Source organism: Eulemur rufifrons, chromosome 4 (assembly GCF_041146395.1).
Source record: "Eulemur rufifrons isolate Redbay chromosome 4, OSU_ERuf_1, whole genome shotgun sequence".
NCBI lineage: Eukaryota > Metazoa > Chordata > Mammalia > Primates > Lemuridae > Eulemur > Eulemur rufifrons.
Genome location: NC_090986.1, coordinates 38,276,144 through 38,300,769, shown reverse-complemented (window position 1 = coordinate 38,300,769; position 24,626 = coordinate 38,276,144). Strand labels below are relative to the sequence as shown.

Sequence of the window (24,626 nt, the reverse complement as noted above, 5' to 3'; positions counted from 1 at the left end):
CAAATACAAATTACACTGTCATTTTATCTTGACTTTAGGTGAAGTCAAATACAAATTACACTGTCATTTATTCTTCAAGATAACCAGTTTTAACCAGTTTAAAACTGGTTAAACTAATTACAGATTACAGGGTATCTGGGCCCCCAAAGTCTCTGCCCATCTCAAGGTAGCAAAAATAAATTTGACTTAAGTATTCTGGTGAAATGATTGTGAGAAACTGAGGAACTGAAAACTACTGTAAGATTAGATTTTACAAGTATGATTACTCAACTTTGCTGTAATTTTATTCTATTAGGTAAAATGTTTATAATAATATGATCAAAACTCGTCTTTTGAAAAGTAAAAAACTTATTCATTTTTTTAAAAGGTAAAGTTTTATTTCATGTCCATTTTTCCAAATTTAGATTAACACATTTTCCATAATATTTCTTTATAAAAGTAGGTTTCTTATTACATTAAGCTCCCTAAACAATTATGCAAAGACAACAATCATTTTATGGCTCTTACCTGTAAGTTAACCAAGGTTCCAAATCGACTAAAATGTTCATTAAGTTTGCTGATATTATTTAATTCTGGAGGAACTTTTCTAAGTTCAAGTTTGGTATTTTCATTTCCAAACTGAACCTTTTTCTGGAAGCCTGGGCTGTTGGTTCTATTAAAATTTGGTCTGCAAACAAAATTAAAGTTAATCAATGTATTTATAATTCTTGACACCTACCAACCACAAAGAAATAAAATTTTACACATGCAAAATGGATATCCAATTAAGTTCCATTTTTTCCCCCAAAACTGAACGTACTGATTCATAAAGGAATTTAAATTTTCTTCTAAGCAACAAAGTTTCCAAATTAGTAGTGTTAGCATCTTTCAGGAAAGCCAACTCTGAGAAGAGTTCTGCCATATCATGTTACTTTTCACTTCTGACCTGCTCCTATTTAACATTCTTAGCATGAAAGGCTCTACTACCTTCTTCTAGTCAACTGCATATATAACCTTTATTCCATTTCTATAAAAGCTAACTTACTGAAATGCATGCATCCTATTTTAAAACTCTGATTATGTTTTATTTGATTTTAAATTTTATTTTCGTTGATGACTGTCTCAACCTCTTTTCAGCTTTAAAAAAAAAAAACTGTTAGAACTGTAGACCATATATTTGACATTTAAAGAAAGGACAAAAGTGTGGCCCAGAGAGATTATACTGTTTGCCTTAAAAAAAAAAAAAAAAAAAAAAAAATCACAGAATTAATCACAAATCAAGAACTAGAAACTATCCATTATTAACAGACGTTAAAGCTCTAAAAATGCAATCCTAATCTCTCCTCACATATACAAATTTATAAAGGAATCATCACACATCCCCCCAACATTTTGATTCCTTACCCCTTTCTGTGAAGACTTTTCCTTGACAACTCAATACCTATCTAACCTCCCCAAACACCCCCGCAAAGACTTTTCTAGCTCTTAACAGGAATTGTCCACATGCTAAAAAGTCTCTTGCCAGACCTAATCCGTACCTCCTTTCCCTAATGATGGGGGGGCCCATGACTATCCTGCATACAGCTAATATTCACCAACACGGCATTTATTTTTATTTTTATTTTTTTGAGGAGGGGGAAGTAGAAAGAGGAAAAATATCTTCAACTACCACACTGTTTCTATAATAAAATGACTTTCTAGTACCAGACAACTAACTTTCAAATTTTTAGAAAATAACTTACACTTTAGTTGGGGATTGCCTACAGAAGAGAATAATATAACAGTTTTGTGGGGAAAAAAAAAATACTGTATTGTCATAATAATACAGCAATGATCCCAAAAATCAAGGCACAATTAAATTCCTCAATTTTCCCTGCCAGCTTACTTATCAAACCAAGTCTTCTTTGCAGGAACTCCAGGCTCCCCTGAACCAATGGTTCTCTTCCTTGATTCTGAATCCACTACTATTCTCATACTGCTTTTGTTAGGAGGCTTTTCTATTTTAAAACAAAAGAAAATGAAAGAAAGTATAGGTTAACATTTTCTGTTCATCATAGCTACTTCCTTAAATTTATATTGAAAAGTTCTGGCTTTTTGTCCAAATAGGTATATTTTAGAAGAAACAGAAATAAATGTACAGTAGTCCCCTTTTACACAGTTTTGCTTTTCACTGTTTCAAAGAAAATTACCCACAGTCAAATCACAGTCCAAAAATATTAAATGGAAAATTGCAAAAATAAAAAGTTTTAAACTGAGTGCCATTCTGAGTAGCATGATGAAATCTTATGCCATTCTGCTCTGTCACTTCATTTCATCACGTAGGCATTTTAACATCTCACATCATCACATGAAGAAGGGTGAGTACAATGTGAGATATTTTGAGAGAAAAAGAGGGACCACATTCACATAAACTTTATTACAGTATATTGTTATAATTGTTCTATTTTATTATTAGATATTGTTATTAATCTCTTCTTGTGCCTATTTTATAAATTAAACTTTATCACAGGTATGTATGTATGTATAGGAAAAAATATAGTACATATAAGATATGGTACTACCCGTTTCAGGCATCCACTAAGGGTCTTGGAATGAATCACTCGCGGACAAAGGACTAACATACATTCAAATATAATAATCTAAGATTTTTTAACATATTTCAATACATTATTTCATTCTTCACACCTAAATGTGAAGAATCAATAATTCTCACAAGCCAAATTAAAATGTGATTCTGCAGGCCACTTTTTGGGGAGTAAAACCCATGTCACTATTCTCATCTGCCGTCACCCTCACCACAAATAAATATACAAATAAATAACAAACAAATCATCTTGAGACTTTTAAGTTCATAGTTTTGAAATCAAATGCACAATCCAAAAGATTCAAAATTTAACACTAATCCAATGATCTTTGAGAACTGATAACTTAGAGCTGTGATTGAAGTGAGCTGCTTATTTAAACATCAACATGTGAACGTATTTGATTTAAAAAGGAAAATATTCAAGATAAATGCAGTGTGCAATAGGAGCTGTCAATATCTGCTTTCAACATTTTACATTAACTTAGATGGCATTTTATGAACATAATACATTTAACCTGCTATTCTCAAATGACTCCAAAGTTTAAAACATGCACACTTTAATTTACCACACAGAAAAATATAATTTTAAAATTCCTTTTTTACAGGTGAACAAATTGATTGTATAAAATCCCATTCTTACATATTTCTAAACACATAACTAACACAACTTACAACCAGTTTCAGCACAATCTCTTTGACAGCTACACCTACGATCTCCATGCAGGAGGTCATATCAATCTCTAGAACATACAAGGAATTTGCTCTGAGGAACAGTTCTAAATCTAACTTCTTGGTTTTCACTGGCCATCTTCTTCTGGAAATCCTACAGGTATCTCAAAACTCAGTATGTACAACATTCAATTATCTTCATAATAAATCTACTTTTTATCTTTCTGAAACATTTCTATTAATGAAACTATCATTTTCCCAGTCACCTTAGCCAATCATATTTGTTTCATGACTCTGTATATCCCATACACACACAGACCCCAAATCAATGCCCCAGAGCCCTGCTACTTTCCTCCATCTTCAACCTTTCCCACAACACTGGCACTTCCATTAACATTTACATATTACAGCTAAAATTACTCTATTTATAAAAAAGAAAACTTCATGAACCTCAGGCTTCCATATTCTATCTTCCACTGGACATTTCTACTCAAATGCCCTATGGCCACAACAAATTAAACACTTCCCAAACTACATTTATCTTCCTACCAAATCTGTTCTACTTCTCAATGAATGATATTATCATCTGCCCAATTATCCATGTGTCTAACTTCACCCTCTCCACTACCCCCATTCTAAACCCCACAGTTCAGTAAGTTAAAGTTTGGTTGATTCTTTCCACTAAACGTTAAATCTTTTCACTTCTGTTACTACCCTAGTCCAGCTACTAACACCTCTATTTTAGAATTCTTCAAATGCCTTTAATTGGCCTCTTACCTCCCTTCACAGTCCTTACTTCCTCTGTTCTAGTCAAAAAGTCCTTTCAGTTCCTCAAATGTATCAGAGGGTGTATGTGCTTTACCTACCCTCTTTCTTTGGCTGACTCTAATTGATCCTACATCTCCAAAGCAAACAGGGTGGAAACATCCTGTATCTAGCATTGATGATGTTCACAGAGAAAGTTGCAGTTTCTTTGCCTAGTGGTACCTTCACAGGACCAGTTCTGTGACAGGATTTTTGGTCTTATTTCTGTCTCCCAAACCTAGTTCACTGGGAAGAATCTAATCTGTAAGCTGTGCAATGTCTTTTTTTTTTTTTTTAATTTTGTATGTTCTGTGCTTAAAAATTCACTAAGAAAGGCAGTAATGTGCTTTTTCTCCCAGTAGTTGAAATGGGTTTGCTCCAACTCATCCCTCATTCAGATTTCCCTTTCATTGGTACGTATTTTAAAAAGGGGTATTAAAAAACACAAAAGCACTTTCTTCTTGATATATAATCAGCAAATTTACCTAATAGTTAATATGTAATATGTTTTCCTCCAATATCCTTTTAATAAATTGTTTTTCTGCTTAAAATCATCAGCACTGGTTTTCTTGAATGCAAATGGAAAACTACTTAACCCTTCCTCCTGCCTGTATCCAACCATGTGAGCATCTATCAAATTCTCCGCCTCCTTAAAAATCTGGAAAGAACCATTATCAGGGCCCCTAGGTCACTTCTATATTAATAATTCCAATGCATCAAAGGGTCTAAAATATTTTCCTGTGTTTAATAATGATAAGTCCCCATCAAGATTTAAAGTATTAAACATGAAAGTATTAAGTATCACATAATAATCTATCACAAATTTAAATTAAGGCCAACTACAGGCTATTAGAAATGTGTAATAATTAACAATATTATAAGCTTTTTATGTATCTGTCACAATCTAGGACTATAAATTTGAAACCTAAATAGGAAACAGATGAGAACATATTGGGGAGAGGAGGGAGAAGACTGAAAAAAGAAAAGGAAATAGAAGTACTATAGGTAATCCTCAATTTAAATGGATTGCTGGGCTGGCACAATGGCTCACGCCTGTAATCCTAGCACTTTGGGAGGCCAAGGTGGGAGAATTACTTGAGATCAGGAGTTCACGACCAGCCTGAGCAAAAGTGAGACCTCGTCTCTACAAAAAAATAGAAAAATTAGCGGGGCATGGTAGCACACGCCTGTAGTCCCAGCCACTTGTGAGGGTGAGGCAGGAGAATGGCTTGAGCCCAGGAGTTTGAGGCTGCTGTGAGCTACTGCACTCTAGCAGGGCAACAGAGTGGGACTGTCTCAAAAAAAAAAAGTAAAGGAGTTGCTAAATCAGCTATTTGCTACATAAAAACACTTATGAATGGAAAATATATTCCTAAGCCAGCTCACAAAAATAGTACATGATATATCTAAAGAACAGCACTAAAATAATCACTATGTACAATAATGATTCTATGAGAAAAGGCATTCAAATTTTTAAGTAGGTATGCCAGACATTTATTTCTCAATAGGGCCACTTTCTGTAATTTGTAACTATATGCATGAAGAACTGAAATGACCATAACTCTAACTTCTACACATTAAGATTTATATATAAGGGGTTTGATCCCTCCTTCTTCTCTCGATCACAATCAGAAATTGGCCTGGCATTGAAATGGGTCCAATAAACATTAGTTTGTGGTGGTAGCAAAGGTAAGAAAGAGATGAATTGAGAGTTCCCAGTAAAAGCAATAAATATTGACCGGTATAATGAAAAGAAAGTAAGTGCTAAATAGTGACCCAAAGAAGGAAAGAGGGTTTCTGTGAACTAGCTAGGTGGGAGAGAGTTTCAGGGGATGGGTCAACATCGCAAACAGCTCTAATCTTGAGGGACTACTTTTCAATTACAAGCAATCTGTGGTATATCCCTTACAAAGAAACTGTTAAAAAAAATCATTTTTCTGTTATTGACAGCTATTTAAATTCCTCAAGGAGAATTTAAAAGGTGGGGGAAGGAGGCATCCACATTAAATGTCCTATAATCTTACAGAGAATGTAAACTTGAATTAAAATGTTCCTCACATCTCCACAACAAAAAGTTCTTAAAACATTCAAGGAAGATGTTCAGAATCTGACAGCTTCCAAGGAACAAATTAAAAAAACCACAAAGTATAAGTAATGTAAGTAATCATAAGTTTACTAAACCACATTAGGCACTGTTACTTATTTAAATTAGACTTTCAGCCACAACCAATGAGGCATGATTTTTTATTCTTACTAGGTAAAACACCAACAGAACACTGGAAAGAAAATCAGATTTAAAAGTTAACTGAGGTGAGGAAAAAATATTTTTTTTAGCCCAGGCAATATTTTCTATTATGTCTGACAATCCTTTTCTTCCCTATATCAAAAGTTACCTGTAGCAAATGCTACGTATCTTTCAAATTAATGTGAGCTCTCTCCCTCCTCTGAACCTTCTTATTAGTTTATAGCTCTATTATGCCACTTTTGCTGTTTGAGCTTGTAACTGTATCAGTCTAAACTTTTACCTTTTAGCTATTTTATCCAATACGCTGTCTCCTCTAAGAAAATTTTAAAAGATAAGTCACTTCCTAACATAACACATAATTTCCTTTGTTTAAAAATATCATAAGCATACCAATTATTAAATTTCAACATGTCAAAAGTAAACAAAGATGAAAGACATACCAAGCACTAGTTTGTACAGATAATTTCATTATCCAAGTTAGGAATAAATTTATTTTTAGGAATCAAAGCACTACTCAAGAGTTTAAATGAACCATGAACTAATTAAGACCACAGATGATACAAAATACCACAAGCAAATGCAAAGCTACCTGAGAAAATATGTATTTTTGTGAAATTCCTTTCCTTCTTCAATACTAGAATAAAGTATCACCTATACCACAACATCACAGACATGAAACCACACACTAACTTTGCTGTCATGGAAAATCTAAAAGGATTCAGAGAACAAACAAAATCACCATTCCTTATTCAACCCAATAAATAAAAACAGGACCAACTGCTTTTCATAAATGTTTTGTCACTCTTGATATTATGAAAATGATAGGAAGAAAAGATTAATCACAATACCTCTGGGTGGCAAATCCATATCCCCTGATGTTAGTCCTATCAAGTTAGGCCTTTGTGCATGCACTCTGTGTCTATACATAGGTCTGGAAGTGTTTGTTATGCTTGGGGCTTCAGGATTGTAGCCATCTGTGTCATATGTATCTGGTAATACAAAAACTGTAATTAAAAAACAATTATAAAACTCTATTTGGTAATTTTTAATACTGATAACAGCAAAAGTAAACTAACATTATCATTATATAATATATAACATGTTTTATATGTATTAAGAAAACAGTTTTATATAAAAATTATAGAATATATAGTTTTTTGAAAAAAGTATTAACTGAAGGCTTATTTGATGTATATTAACCATGCCTACATTGTATTCTATATAACTTTAGTAAGAAAAATAGTCATGACAGAGCAATTTACTCCTTAGACATTTTTTAATTCCTTGTCTAAAAAATTGCTCTAAAACTATATTATGAACATAGAAAGGGCCAAAACTGCACCTGCAGTAAAAAGAGAGGGTGGAGCAGGAGGAGGCTGGTGATGAATGCCAGTTGTTACTACAGTAGGAACAGAACTGGTCGCAGAGTTTGGAGGAGCATCCATGCCAGATGGCTGCAAAGGAGGAAGTGGAGGTGGTGGTCCTGTCAAAACCAAAGAATAAGAAATATCATCTGAAAGCAAACAAATAAAATAAGTTATTATACATCCAAACATAATACTCTCATTTATCAAACTATAAGATCTACAAACACCAAGCTCTTACAACTAAATTAGTTTTCTAGGGTAAAATATCCTTTTAGTGCATTCCAAAATGGGTTTGCCTTAAGCTATAAAGGACTGAGCCATACATAATTGACAAGGCCACTCCAAACCACAGTAACTAGTCTGGCATAGACTGCAAAGTGGAGATATACCCAAATGGCAAAATACTGTTCTTAGTTTCTATCAGTCATCTATGGGATTTCTTTAGATACTTGTCATGTAAGCATCAAACTGTTAACTTTATAAAAAGACTATGAATGGCTAGATAATAAACACAGGCAAACAAACATATTTACTTACCTGTTACAGGTGGGAGACTGGGTGGCAATGGACCTGGAGGTGGCACTGGGGGTCTAAGATTTACAGGTGGGGGTGTAAGAATTGGTGGAGGTGGAGGAAGTCCAGGAGGTGGTGGTCCTTCAACAACAGGAGGCTGTGCTGGGAAAGGCAGCATACCAGGAAGATTCACATCTTCCACAACTACTGGGTCACTTCCATGATCAAAGGGACACATGTCTCCTCTCATACAAAAACCCTTTTCTATAAGGAAAGAACAGCGAGAAAGAAATGTGAAAAGCACTGAAAATATAATTTTCTCTAAGTTAACAAAAGAAAGATATTTAAAATATAAATATTTTTTAATATTGGGCAAAAGTACAATTAACCATTTCCTAAGATCTACCTGCTTATTTCCAGTAATATAAATACTTAAGTGATTAGCTAACATACACACACACACACAAAAAAAAACAAACAAAAAAAAAAAACAAAAACCACATTAAAATAAATATACCTACCTAGCAGGATGATATAAAACTTATATATAATTTTTTTCCATATCTTTGTCATTACAAACATTACTCTTAATTTAAATATCTCACTTAAAAGCATATTGCAACTATGGCTTTACTACTACTTATAAAATTTTTACAGTAAATCCTTGAGTCTTCAATTCTTTTACAGAATTCTAACATAGGTGATACTTATACTTCTAGGTCCTACTTATATTTCAATAATCATTCATTCTAAAGAAATGAGTTTTGTCAAGAATGTTTCACTAGCAGATTCCCTAATAACTCAGCATATATTTACTCTTGTTTGCTAAACTCCAACAATACATTAACACTTACTAAACACTATCTTTAGATAATAATCAGTGGTGACTAATGAAGCTTTCAATAATATTAAAGAATTTATGAAGTGAATGAGACTAATTTCCCACTGTTTCCAGTATCAGAGGTAGGTCTTTAATAACTGTGTATTCTAAACTTACAGAATTTAGGCACTGGAAACATTAATACTTCATGAAACAGTTGAAAGACTTACCATCATAGTCTCTACACCGTTTCTTTGGCATTGGTGGTCTTACATAGGAGTTATGGTCCACCTGGTCTTCATGAAATTCAGACCAACTTTCGGTAGTGTTATTACCATGATGAGTAGGAGCAATTACTGTAATAGTGCTGCTCAAAGTAGGTACAGGATAGTGGCCAGATGAAATACTAGGTACTGAAGAGACTGGAGTATAATTATTTTCTAATGGATCTGTTCTATCCAGGTCATATTTAGGTTTTACCAGATCCCTTTCTGCAACAAAAGATACATGATTTATAAAACTAAACTCTATAAAAAACACCAGGTACCAGATCTTAGAAATAGTGACATTTTACTAAATATAAAGGTTTAAATTTTACATAGTACCCCTTTTAAAAACTACTCAATCAATAAACAATGTTCCCAGATAAGCTATTTCTTTTCAATATAACCTAACTATAAAACCACATATAAAACTGCTGTATTTAATAAGTTTATCCTTGGAGTTTTATTTATAAAAAAAAAATTTTTTTATTTTCTTCATCATAATGTTAGTATGCATAATGGCAGCCCACAAAACACAATAAAGTATGATTATTTTTCCTGTGATGAACATTTTGTTGTGATCCAGTGGGCTTCATCCCAGAGATGCAGGGATAGTTCAACATACGCAAATCTATAGATGTAATTCACCACATAAATAGAAGCAAAAACAAAGACCATATGACCCTCTCAACAGACGCAGAAAAAGCTTTCGACAAAATTCAGCACCCTTTTATGATAAGAACACTTAACAAAATAGACATAGATGGGACTTACCTAAAAATGACAAAAGCCATATATTATAAACCCACAGCCAACATCATACTGAACAGGGAAAACCTGAAACCATTCCCGCTTAGACCTGGAACCAGACAAGGTTGCCCTCTATCACGGCTTCTATTCAGCATAGTGCTAGAAGTCCTAACCAGAGCAATCAGACAAAAGAAACATATCATGGGCTCCAAATGGGGGCAGAAGAGGTCAAATTATCGCTCTTTGCTGATCATACGATCTTATATCTAGAAAACCCCAAAGATTCTGCCATGAGACTCCTGGAATTGATAAACAAATTCAGCAAAGTCTCAGATTACAAGATCAGTGTACACAGATCAGTAGCATTCCAATACGCCAACAAACTGAGAACCAAATCAAAGACTCAATACCCTTCACAATAGCAACAAAGAAAATAAAATATCTAGGAATATATTTAACTAAGGAGGTAAAAGACCTCTACAAGGAGAACTAGGAAACACTGAGGAAGGAAATAGCAGAGCACGTAAACAGGTGGAAAACCGTACCATGCTCATGGGTTGGCAGAGTCAACATTGTTAAAATGTCTATACTACCCGAAGTGATCCACAGATTCAATGCAATCCCTAATAAAATACCCACATTATTTTTCACAGATCTAGAAAATATAATTGTACGCTTTGTATGGAACCAGAGAACAGCCAGTATAGCAAAAGCAATCTTAAGCAAAAAGAACAAATTGGGAGGCATCAATTTACCAGACTTCAAGCTACACTACGAGGCCATAGTACCTAAAACAGCATGGTACTGGCACAAGAACTGAGACATAAACGAATGGAACAGAACTGAGAATCCAGATATAAAACTCTCCTCATATAGCCATCTAATCTTTGACAAAGCAGATAAAAACATACACTGGGGAAAAGAATCTTTATTCAATAAATGGTGCTGGGAAAATTGGATAGACACATGTAGAAAAGAGGATCCACACCTTTCACCACTCACAAAAATCAACTCACGGTGGATAACAGACTTAAACCTAAGGCGTGAAACTACAAGAATTCTAAAAGAAAATGTTGGAAAAACTCTTAAAGACACTGGAAGGAATTTAAGAGGAAGACTCCAAAGGCAATCACAGCAACAACAAAAATAAATAAACGGGATCAAATTAAAAAGCTTCTGCACAGCCAAGGAAACTATCCAAGAGCAAAGAGACAACCTACAGAACGGGAGAAAATATTCTCATGTCACGCATCCGATAAAGGGCCAATAACTAAAATCTATATAGAACACAGGAAAATCAGTAAGAAAAAAAATCAAACAACCCTATCAAGAAGTTGGAAAAGGACATGAACAGAAACTTTTCCAAAGAAAATACACTAATGGCTAACAAACATATGAAAAAATGCTCAACATCTCTAATAATCAGGAAAATGCAAATCAAAACCACAATCAGTTATCACTTATCTCCAGTGAGAATGGCCTTTACCAAAAAGTTCCAAAACAATAAATGTTGGCATGGATGCAGAGAGACAGGAACACTCATACACTGCTGGTGGAACTGCAAACTAGTACAACCTCTGTGCAAAGTAATATGGAGATACCACAAAGAGCTACAAGTAGAACCATTTGATCCAGCAATCCCATTACTGGGCATCTACTCAAAGGAACAAAAGACATTCTATAAAAAAGACATCTGCACTAGAATGTCTATAGCAGCACAATTCACAATTCCAAAGATGTGGAAACAACTCAAGTGCCCATCAATACATGAGTGGATTAAGAAAATGTGCTGTATGTACACCATAGAGTTCTACTCAGCCACAAAAAATAATGGTGATCTAGCACCTCTTGTATTATCCTGGATAGAACTGGAGCCCATTCTAAGACTAAGTGAAGTATCACAAGAATGGAAAACCAAGCACCACATGTACTTACCATCAAATTGGTATTAACTGACCAACACTTATATGCACATACAGTAGTAACATTCATTGGGTGTCAGACAGGTGGGAGGGCGGAGGAGGGGATGGATATGTTCACACCTAATGGGTGCGGTGCATACCATCTGGGGGATGGACATACTTGAAGCTCTGACTCAGGTGGGTCAAAGGCAATACATGTAGCCTAAACATATGTACCAGCGTAATATACTCAAATAAAAAAAAAAGACCTTACTATGGCTTTTTACAGTAAACATTATTTATTAAGGTAAGAATGGATGAGCAAAGAAGAGGAAAAAAGACTTCATAATAAACATGAACAAAGAAACTAACTAGGCTGCATATGGTCTCAAGGAAAGAGAAAAGATATTAAGGAGGTTAGTTAAGTGAAGCAATGTGCAAAGGGGCCTACTACACCTAGATCACAGTAGGAGAAAATACTCTAAAACAAGAGTAATAGAATACAGGGCTCATGCAAAGGCCATAAATAGTATTAAAAGTAGCAAAAATCTAGGTTTCAGTAAAGGTGTTTTACTCAAAGATGTTTTAGGTGTTTTACTGCAGTATCTTCTTTTCAATAATACATACTAGAAGAAAAATTATACATGTTGGAAATGACATGCTCTTGCAAACATATCTGAAACAAAAATTTAACTTTTTAAATATTAATAGTTTTGAGGTATAACTGATATATAATAAACTGAACATATTTACAGTGTACAAATTAATGAGTTTTGATTGATGTATACTCCTGTGAAACCAACACCACAATCAAAATGATGAACATACTCATCACCCCCGAAAGTATCCTCATGTACCTTTCTAATCTGAAATCCATGCCTCCTTTACTCATCTCAGGCAACCACTGATTTGCTTTCTGTCATCAGATTAGTTTGCATCTTCTAAAATTTTATATACACATGTACTTTTGTCCTGCTTCTCTCACTTAGCATAATTATTTTGAGATTCCTATATTTTGTTGTATGTATCAATAGCTCTTTCCTTTTTATCCATCTTATGGTATGGATATACTATAATGTGTTTAGCCATTCACCTATTGATGGACGTCTGAAGCTGCTATGTACATGTGTGTACATGTCCTTGTGTGGACACATGCCTTCATTTCTTTTAGATAAATATCGAGAAGAGGAATAGCTGGGGTCATTTGGAAGGTGTAGGTTTAACATTTTAACATATGACTGAAGTGTTTTCCAAAGAGTTCCAGTTTATCTACCTTCTAACCAACACTAAATATAATCAGTCTTTTCATTGTGGTCATCCTGCTGAATATGCAGTGGTAACGGTGATTTTAATTTGCATGGAATAAAATTTTGAAAATAAAAAAGCATTCACTTAAACCACAGAACAGAACACAACACAATAGAAAAAATGAAGACAACTTTGGCAAAATGTTAATTTTTAAAAACCCTTAAATATGAGCTTTCTTCACAATAAAAGAGTGATAACCAAAACAAACATATACATGTACTACTTACCCCTGCTTCGTGTTCTGCTTCTGCTTCTAGTCCTGCTCCTATCTCTATCCCTGTCACGAACCCTCTCCTTACTCCAACTTCGACTTCGACTCCTGCTGTAACTGCGACTCCGCCCTCGTCTTCTATTGTATCGGTCTCTATAGGAGTCTCTTCGAGGAGGGTTTCGATCATAATCTCTTTTGCGAGAACGATCATCCTTTTTTCTTTCATCACGACTTCTAAAGAAATACATGATCACTTTTATGTAAATAATTTTAAGTGGATATAGGAAAAAACTCAAAAGTGCAAAAGTTATTTAATTCTTGTAACATAATTTTTTACCCTATCATCAGAATACATATACGTGAAACTCAAACAACTGAAAAAAACTAAGTTTAAGGACCCTAACACCCTTTTATGAGGAAAACTCTTAGTCTTAATCCTTAGTCTTATATACATTGGCATCTATACAATTAGACATCTGTACATAAAGACATCTATACTACACGTCTTATAGAACATACAGAACATATTGTCTTGTACATATAGTCTCATAGGTATCTATTACATGCATGATACTCTAAATGCTTTTGAAGCCTTAATGAAAAAAATAATTTAACCACACTAAAGGGAATCTTCAAGCAAAAGAAGAGTCACACATTAAGATTACACTGGAATCTGAAGTTTGGAATAACAATAATATTAACAACTAATATATGTCAGGTACTGTTGTAAATCTTACTCCCAAGACCTACAAATCTGACCTTTCCTAGACCAATCAAAGAGTAGATATTACTTGCCCCTATGTAAAAGATAATCAAAATCCATTTATATAAAAGATAACTAAAGTCTAAACATTGAGTATATAGTTTAATGAACCACTCACCTATTTTCTCTGTATCGGGAGCTTGACTGGGAAGGACTGTGATTTAGCCTTCTAGAAAACTTCTTCTCTCGCTCTTCTTCTTTAGTGATCTGACATACAAAATGTAAATGTGTACGAGTTTAGCAACAGTTATTCCTTAACTGTTAAACTGTCATCTTCTAAAAGTATTCAAACAAAATAAATTTCTCTGCTAAGTACAATCATTTAATTTAGCTCTAAAAGACAGTGTACTGAAAGTTAAAGTGAATAGTAAAGAAAGTATAAATGCCTATCTTAGATAATAGGGGTGAGAAAACATTTTAAGCAAGCATCCTCATTTTAAAATAAATAATGGAAAGGTGATTTTATTCCTTCTTTCAAAAATCATACATTCATATTTTGGTTTCACAGATTTGGTCCAGCACCAAACACATCAAAGAATATAGGAGAATGCATTAGAAGCAACCAAGTCATTAAAAAAAAAAAATCTGGGAAACAATATAAAGGTGACAGTTCTCCAGTTTCTATATATTCCTGTTTCCTATAAGGGGCCTCCATTCACATGATATAACTACTAGAAAGCAACCCTGGAAAACATTCCCTTGATTAGTGCTACCATCTCCAGATTGTATTGCCCAGAACATTGGTTCAATAGGGCATTAATAGATGTGATTACAAAAAAAGGATTGAAGGTTAAACAGATTTAGGAATAGTGAACAAGTAGCTTCTATAAATAGATAGGATTCTTTTTAAAAATGCAAAATCTTGAGCCCTAAGATATTCTTATGAAGGTATTCTACAGTTAAGGTACACATCTTCCAGTTTATGCCGGCCGTTTTCGAATTCCTTTTGGTAAGAGCCTCTCATTGTCAAAAGTGTGTCCCATTGGATAAGAAATTAAATGAAAACTCTATTAACAGACCAAACTAGGGTAAATATTCATTAAAGCCTTCTTTTTTTAACAGTTTGCCTTTTTTCTTCTTTTGTTCTTTTACCACCTACTCCAGTTCTCTTCCCAACCCAGACAAAAATACTAGGTACGAATACAAACCCTCTTGCTGCACTCTTTCCCTTCTATTTACCTCAATGCACTCTTGCAAGTAATTTATGTTGACATTTCATCATATTCCATAGTACTTGCCCATCTGGGAACTTTTAGTACACCCACAGCATTTTAAACTCAGACTGTCATCTGGCATTTTGACAATTCTGAAAGATCAGGGATTAGTGTATCTCCTACAATTGGTCAAGACGATTGTGATAAAGTATTGCTGCATCAATACATATAAGACTAAGGCTTTGCCACTAACTCATTTTGAGGGAACACTGCTTCTCAAACCAACCACCCATGATTTACTCAAGATATTTTGAGAATTAAAATATAATTAGTAAGAAAAATATGAAACCAATCCAAAGTTATACCAGTGGGCAAAGCTTAAATAAATTATTGTATATCTCCACATGGCATGAGTGACTGCCAACACAACGTCCACTGTCCCTTTCTTTCTTAATACCAGAACACCTATACTGTTAGGTATGAAATATGTCCAATTATAAAATTACATTTCTGGTCATCCCCTGCAGATAAAACTGACTGGGATGCTGTGTGTGCGTGTGTGTATGTATGTGTTGAGCAAGTGTGAAGTAGGTATGTGTGTATTAAAATATACACATATACATGTGTGGAAATATATTCAGATACAGATATATTATGCATTGGAGAATTATCACATACTATATACGTATATATTACTACATATTAAACTGCATATAATCTGGGGAAAGGGCATAAAAGGAGAAAAAAAATCAAAGGTCACAACCACCTCTCCCACCATACAACAATCTCTCAACAATGACACCAGCTGCCATTTACTGAGAGCCTATCATATGCCACACACTAGGCCAAGTGCTTTATAGACATCATTTTACATATTCCTCATAACAACTCTACAATACTTCCATGTCACAGCTGAGTAAAGTGAGGCTCAGAAAAGTAATGTTTTCAAGGTCACAAAGCAGTGACTTATAGAAAAATCATAAGTAAGATTTGTTTGACCTAAAGCTAGGCTGAATCCAGAACTGTAATAGCTTAATTGTTAATAATTATTTTCACTGAAATTACACTCTTAATATCAAACTGAGAAAATATGAATTATCATACGACTATCAGATAATAATGACTAGAGATTATAAAATATAGATAAAAATTTCAAAACTTCTCAAGGTATAAAATCATTTCTCATTGCCCTGTGAAAGTCCTTGTGTTTGCACAAAGGACAGAAGCAGTGATCTACTATCAATCTAATTACTTTCATAGAACACAGATGAGATTCCATGTCTATAAGATATTGTACATAAAAGAGTTAAAAGCAGACCCAAGACTATTATCCTTAGAAAGGCCTGCTTATAAGACTGGCCCTTGGCTGGGTCCAGGGAACCCTGATTTCCAGAGGATTCCCACTATTCTCTGATATTCACTGTATGTGAATCATTTGTGAAAACAACATGGTTTATGCTAAACTCTTGCTTTCCTCCCAGGAGTATGGAATTTTGGTGTATAGTAAATGGAGGGTGTCTATATGACCAGTACAAAAAAAAAAACCTGGACAGTCTCTAATGAGCTTCCTTGACTCACACATGTTGAAACAACTCATTGCTAGGGGAATTAAGTGCATCCTGTGTGACTCTGAGGACTTTGGGAGCTTGTGTCTGTTTTTCACTGGATTTCACCTCATATACCTTTTTCCACCTGCTGACTTTGCCTTGTATCCTTTTGCTGTAATAAGTCACAGCCATAATGATATGCTGAGTCCTGTGATTTCCTCATAGTGATATCATCAGACCTGGGAATGGTGTTAGGGACTCCCAACACACAGATACGTAAGACAAAACTCAATTTAATTATTCCTTTTATTTGTTTAAGTAGCCTTTAAGATATAACACAAATCTTTACCTCTTCTTTCTTTATATCTTTTTCTTGGTGCTGAAAAAATTCTACCTTCAGGCTTCCTGATGATGGCTGCTCTGGAGGAGGTAGGTAACTCTTTGTATTCACAGCATCAAAAAGTTTTTCCACAAATATCTGAGTCTCTAAAAATAAAACCCAAAACCACAGATTGAAAGACATTTGCTAATATATTAATTCACCACTTTTACACATCAGAACTCTAAAATGATGAAATATAACTTGACTATTATAAATTTAGAAATTATACTAAGGCACAAGTCCTGAGGTAATACTGACTCATTCAATTTTCAGGGTGGTAAGGACTGGAATGGCTAGAACTTCTAGGCCAGTCACTTCCAGCCATGAGTAGTCTCCATGTAGCCCACTCATTGCGCCAAACACAAATATTATCATTATCTAGCTATGAGCAAAGTACAAAAAGTTGACAAGCAATGTGCTAGACAAGATTCAAAGCAGTTTCCGAAGCAGTACTATCTTTAAATAAGCATTCAGTCCTTTTCTTAATCCTTTAACCTGTGTAATAAAAAATATCAGCATAAATATGCTTTAAGAATAAGCATGAGGATGTTAATGATGAAAGGCTTTAAATAAGCTAAGAATATACCCAGTAATAATACTGTTTGTTCAATTTTGTTACAATTGGAGCCTGTCTCTTACTGAGCTCTTTTAATACTCTGTGATTAACCTTGTTTAAAATACAGTGGTATTTTAAAACCAAAGATCTTACCTTTCTGAAGAAATACATCCAGCTGATCAATACATAATGCCTTTAACTCTTTTTCACTTTTGTCTTTTTTTACCAAAGCCAGAACATATTTTGCTAGGGCTGATGGATCTGCATCACAGCTAAAGAAAAAAGCAATGTTGAAGGAAATTTAGCCACAAACAAGTGCACACTCCACAAATTCCAGTTACACACTGACTTAGTAGGTACGATAAACAGGTTTTTTTGTTTGTTTGTTTGTTTGTTTTTGAGACAGAGTCTCACTGTGTTGCCTGGGCTAGAGTGAGTGCCGTGGCTTCAGCCTAGCTCACAGCAACCTCAAACTCCTGGGCTTAAGCGACCTTACTGCCTCAGCCTTCCAAGTAGCTGGGACTACAGGCATGCGAAACCATGCCCAGCTAATTTTTTCTATATATATTTTAGTTAGCCAGATAATTTCTTCCTATTTTTTAGTAGAGATGGGGTCTCCACCGCGCCCGGCCAGATAAACAGTTAAGTGAGTTAACATATATAAAAAGCACCTGGCTCATGGAGGGTACTGAAGAAATCTAAGTTCTTCTCCTTAAATTAATGTACCTCAAATGCTTTATGTAGCCATTATTATTTAAAAGCATACCACACAGTATATTAATTAAACAGCAGAAAAGACAGTCTAAAAATAAACCCAAATATATGAGGAATTTAGGTTTTATAAAGGTGGCATCCAAATCAACAAAGAAGAGATGAATTATGCAATAAATAGTACTGAAACAATCTGGCAGTTACCTTTTGAAAAACTAACTCAGATTCTTAATTTATTCCACACACTATAATAAATATAAAACTATAAAACAAGAAACCATTATAGTATTAGAGGAAAACATAAATTATTTTATAACCCCGGAGGATTAATGAAGATACAAAATCTATAGAGTAAAACAGTAATCTGATTATATAAAAAAATCAAAAACTTCAGAATGAAAAGAGTCAACAGACAAATGAGAAAAAAGCTCAAATAGTTTAACTCATCACAAAAAGGCAAATTCCTCTAACATGTAGAGTTTCTATTGATCGAGACCAACACCATAATTATGAGGAAAAAAATACAAAGAGTATGAATACATACTAAAAAGAAATGAAAGTGACTCTTAAATATGACTAAAAATTCAACCTCATCCATAAGATAAATGCAAGCTTAAGTTACAATGAAATATCATTTTTCAGTTATCAAGTTGGCAAAATCCAAAAACATGGAAATACATTCTGGTGGCAAGACTAAGGAAACAAGCAATTTTCATACTTTGAGCTGGTGCGTGTAAACCGACAGGCCATTGCAAGGATATACTGGCAGTGTCAAGGTCACAAATGCAATCTGATTCAGCAATTCTACTGCTATGAATCTGTTCTACAGATATGCTTACATGTTCAAAACGACATGTGTAGAAGTTACCCACTGTTACACTGATTGTAAAATAAAAATGTGTAAATGTCCAGTCATAGAGGACTGGAAAAATAAATTTATATTAAATCCACAAAAGAGGAATGACATATATGCAGCAAAAGGACACAAGAGTAATGAAGTTTTCATTTCTTGCTGAAATCTTCATTATCAAAATTTTTAAATTTAAAAAGCAAGGTAGAGAAAAGGTTTGTACAACATGTTACCCTTTGTGTTGGGGGAAAGGGAGAAATTATATATTTGGATTGGTTTATGCTTGAAATACGCATGAGGAAGGATAAATAACTAATAACTATTGTTACCTGTATTGGGGGGATGATAGCGAAAACTAAGTGAAGGAAGGACAGGGCCAAGAGGGAAACTTTTTTTTTTTTTTAAACTGACACATAATTGTACATATTTATGAGGTACAATGTGGTAAGTCAATAACAGTACACAATGCGTAGTGATAAATCAGGGTAATCAGCATATCTATCAACTCAAACATTTAACATTTCTTTCTGTTAGGAACATTCAAAATCTTCTCTTCCAGCCACTTAAAAATATAGAATAAATTAACTATAGCCACCCCACAATGCTAAGGAACACTAGAACCTATTCTTCCTATCTAGCTGTAATTTTGCATTTGTTAGCCAACCTCTCCTGAGCCCCAAACTCCCTAACCTTCCTGGCTTTTAGTAACTACTATTCTATTATACTCTCTACTTTTATGAGATCAACTTAGTTAGCTTCCAAATAAGAGTGAGAACATGCAGTATTTATCTTTCTGTGCCTGGCTTATGTCACTTAACATAATGTCATGAAGGAAAGTTGTTTTTTGTTTGTTTTATACAGATAGGGACTCTCTCTGTTACCCAGGATGGTCTTGATCTCCTGGCCTCAGGTGATCCTCCTGCCTAGATTTTATTTCATAGCTTGGTAGCATAAAAACAATGGCTTCATTTCACACCAATAACGTGAAGATCAGTAAAACAAATTTTCCAAGCATACGGATGATATTAAAAGGTTTAATAATAATAGCTTTAAAAAAAGATTAGGGAATTTCAGTAGGGACAGAGGACTACAAATGACCAGTGGAGAAAAAGATAACATAGTTCATTTGAGGAAAAACACATACATGATACATTTGACATGACATATTAAAATCATTTTTATTTCTCTTTATTATAATAACTGTTAAAAGTTTTAACTAACAATAATAAACAAAAAATAGAGATTCCACATGTTCTAGGTAAAGTTGAAATGCTAGGATATTAATAAAATAACCTATACACATTAAAGCAAAGGTAGGCCAAAGGTAGTGGCTCATGCCTGCAATCCTAGCACTTTGGAAGGCAGAGGAGGGAGGATCACTTGAGGCTAGGAGTTCAATACCAGCCTGAGCAATACAGCGAAACTCCATCTCTACAAAAAATAAAAAATTAGCAGGCATGTGGCACATGCCTATAGTTCTAGCTACTCAGGAAGCTGAGGCAGTAGGATCCCTTGAACCCAGGAGCTCGAGAATACAGTGAGCTATGATTGTGCCACTGCATTCTAGTCATGAGTGACAGAGGGAAACCCTGCCTCAAAAAAAAAAAAAAAAAGACAAAGTCAACATTTAAAAAAATCTAGAAAATACAAAACACATACCAAAACATCTCCATTCTTACACATAGAATATAATATGTAGTGGTTCTACAAAAGAATACCAGTAATATATGTCACTGAATCAAAAAGTACATCTTGGGCCGGGCGTGGTGGCTCACGCCTGTAATCCTAGCACTCTGGGAGGCCGAGGTGGGCGGATCGTTTGAGCTCAGGAGTTCGAGACCAGCCTGAGCAAGAGCGAGACCCCATCTCTACTAAAAATAGAAAGAAATTATATGGACAGCTAAATATATATATAGAAAAAAAAATTAGCCGGGCGTGGTGGCGCATGCCTGTCGTCCCAGCTACCTGGGAGGCTGAGGCAGTAGGATCGCTTGAGCTCAGGAGTTTGAGGTTGCTGTGAGCTAGGCTGACGCCACGGCACTCACTCTAGCCTGGGCAACAGAGTGAGACTCTGTCTCAAAAAAAAAAAAAAACCAAAAAAAAAAAAAAAAAAAGTACATCTTAAAGACGGTGACTAGCCTTCAGGGCACAGTAGAATCCCTGTGGAAAAACCTAACTGCAAGTCAATCAACAGGCCTAGTTCAACCATTTTTATTTTCCTTTGTTGTTTCATAAAGGCTGCACAGGGCCGGATGCGGTGGCTCATGCCTGTAATCCTAGCACTCTGGGAAGCCGAGGTAGGAGGATCGCTTGAGCTCCGAAGTTTGAGAGCAGCCTGAGCAAGAGCAAGACCCCATCTCTACTAAACTAGAAAGAAGTTAGCTGGAAACTAAAAATATATAGAAAAAATTAGCTGGGCATGGTGGCGCATGCCTGTAGTCCCAGCTACTCAGGAGGCTGAGGCAGGAGGATCCCTTAAGCCCAGGAGTTTGAGGTTGCTGTGAGCTAGGCTGACACCACAACACTCTAGCCAGGGCAACAGAGTGAGACTCTGTTTCCAAAAAAGGTAAAAATAAATAAATAAATAAATAAACTGAATAGACTGTGTTAAGGATACAGCTAATAAGAAAGCATTTTTATTTTTAAAAATAGTTCATTTGGAGAGTTCCAGCTTCATGCATTCCCTTTAGAAGCATGGCAGTGACCACATAAGACGGTCATTCTCTTCCAACTATATTTAGGGGGAGAAAAGTACACACACTAAGTAAGAGAAGCCAAAATAATGCCAAAAATCAAAATTTATAAGAAAATGTCCCCCCAAACCCCCTGAATTTTAATAGTTTAAATAATATGAATCAAATCACCCTAGAAATAAAGGTTGTAATTAATCCTCCTAACACACTCATCATATTAGTGTTTTGGCTTTTAGTTTTTAATTTATGATTTTCAAAATAGTAAAGAGACGGCAAAGTAAAAAAAGCTATAACACTCCAGTACAATATTTCAAAAAGAAGTTTGTTTTGCTCAAGTTTCTTGGAGACTTTAGAAATTCAGTGGATAACTGATGGAATTTAACCCAAGCTTCCATTTTCAGTAATCTTGAAGAGGAGCTGGAGGTGGTAGTGGGAATTAAAAATTAAATTTAAATATGCTAACTGAGTAACTTTAGAACACGGATATGCACCCACGTCTGTTCCTTCCAAATTTTCATTTTATGTTCAAGAAAAATATCTAATTTGCATCAGTCATGATTGTATATTCTGTAGTTAGAATTACTCTGTTAAAAATCCAAATTTCATTGCAACAACACAAAACGTAGACAGATAATTTTAATTTCAGTTGTTTATTATGCCACTCCATTCAATGCAAATAAGAAAAAAATTGATCTGTACACAGTAAGTAGTTACAGCAAAGGTTACTCATTAAGAGTCATTACACATTACTTCATTCTGCAAAATAAAATCATCACAATATAAAGCATATCTAAACACAATCCATCCTTTGGCGTCACACAATCTACTTCTTAATCACTGCAAAAATGTATCAAGTACATGTAATTGTAACACTAAAAACTATTCAGTCAGTTCTTTGATTCTCCTATATCACCCCAAGAAATGTAATACAGTGATTCCTTCTCACTTTAGAACAGTGGTTCTCAAATTTTTGGTCTTAGGACCCCTCTATGATTTAAAAATTAGAGACAACTCCAAGGGGCTTTTTATTTTAAAGGGTTATATCAATATTTACCATATTAAGAATTAAAACTGAGTAAATTTTAACTTAGGTTAGCTTGCAATAACAATAAATGCATTACAACTTAGCATAAACACTTATTTTTTTTGAGTAATCGAAAGGAAGAATTTATTGATACAAATAAATGGGAAGTCCAAATGTGGAGCTCACTTTAGGCACAGTGGATCTAGGAGTTCAAATGATGTCACCAGGACCCTCTAGTTTTACTATGCTTTCATTTGATTTTCAGGCAGGCCCATTCTGTGTGCCAACAATGGCCGCAGGCAGTTCCGGGTTTACATTATTCTCACAGCTAGTGAAGCCAGAAAAAGGAAGCTGCCCTTCTCTTCTCCAGCATCCATACTGGCCTATGAAAATGACTCATCTTCCCCAGCTCAGGTCATATTCCCACTGCAGGCTAGAGATGGGTATAGCTCAATGACTGATGATTAACAGCCTCACCTGACACTAAATACCATGTATTTTAATGAAAAAATAACTATATTTTCTAAAACAAAATAAAAATTTTATGAGAGAGTGACAATGTTTTACATTTTTGGCAAATACCTTCGTCTGGCTTAACAGAAGACAGACCAATTCTTGTATGTGCTTTTAGATTTGATCTGTTGTGATATGTTATTTTGGTTGAAGTATATGAAGAGAATCTGGCCCTACCCAGATATATAACTGGAAAAATGGAGACCTCACAGATGCCATGAAAGGGTCACAGGAAATTCCAGGAGTCTTTACACCACATTTGAGAACCACCACAGAAGTTATTTCGGAAGTATCTTTTAAGTGTCTAATTCAAAAACAAATCAATTTTCATACTTTCAAAGATAAAACCCAATAGATTCCAAAGCCAAAGTAAAAGTTTGTACTGTTCAGTGCAGAGCTATTGCCCAAATGACAAATTAAGCACAGATAGCTGTGATTGTAACATCATGCCACAGAACTCTCTCTTAAAACAAAAGTGGAACTGCAACACAGCAGTCCATGATAAAACTCCATTGTTTAGGTATTTTTTTTTTATTCCAGTGTATAGTTGAGGAAGAACTGAGTTCTCTGAGAAAGAGATGGATGCAGAGTTCACCCTTTCAATTACTCACATTCTACCTAGTTACAAAACAGACCTCAGGTAATCTATCCTTTCAGTTACTAAAAGGAGAGAGCAGAGGCTAGTCAACATTTTCTTTCACAACCACAAAGGCACACTTATCCACAAGGAATATCACTAAGACTAGATATATGAAAAACCTAGTTCCAGCATTCTGTTCTATACACTTGGCTGTGTCAAACCCTTAAGACCTGTTTCTCACATATTTTTTAAAAGGTCTGGCTGATGTTGTGTGGTCACATATAATATCACTTCTAAATCTTCCTCTAACATTGCCACCAAAATTTTCTAAGATTGCCACCAAAATCATGCTGAAATTTTTCATTAAAAAGGAGAAATTGTTATAGACACTTTTCAGCTCACAAATTTCAAGTCTAAGGAAATTAAGCTTCAGTTTCTT

The 24,626-nt window shown here is 34.6% G+C and overlaps 1 protein-coding gene across 7 annotated transcripts in view; it reads right to left on the bottom strand.

Annotated features, from left to right (window-relative positions):
- Positions 1-24,626, bottom strand: part of RBM26 (RNA binding motif protein 26) — a 78,348-nt gene that overhangs the window by 37,864 nt on the left and 15,858 nt on the right. For 3 of the 7 annotated variants that reach the window (XM_069467118.1, XM_069467120.1, XM_069467121.1), the window contains exons 2-11: positions 17,970-18,088; positions 17,228-17,364; positions 14,296-14,384; positions 13,431-13,648; positions 9,212-9,472; positions 8,186-8,425; positions 7,624-7,764; positions 7,130-7,270; positions 1,865-1,976; positions 508-667 (exon numbers count right to left, since the gene is read on the bottom strand). In XM_069467118.1, the coding sequence (XP_069323219.1) occupies positions 508-667; positions 1,865-1,976; positions 7,130-7,270; positions 7,624-7,764; positions 8,186-8,425; positions 9,212-9,472; positions 13,431-13,648; positions 14,296-14,384; positions 17,228-17,364; positions 17,970-18,088 (1,618 nt within the window). Of the gene's footprint in view, positions 1-507; positions 668-1,864; positions 1,977-7,129; positions 7,286-7,623; positions 7,795-8,185; positions 8,426-9,211; positions 9,473-13,430; positions 13,649-14,295; positions 14,385-17,227; positions 17,365-17,969; positions 18,089-24,626 lie in introns of all 7 variants that reach the window. The other 4 variants (XM_069467117.1, XM_069467116.1, XM_069467115.1 and 1 more) reach the window with 2 other exon arrangements.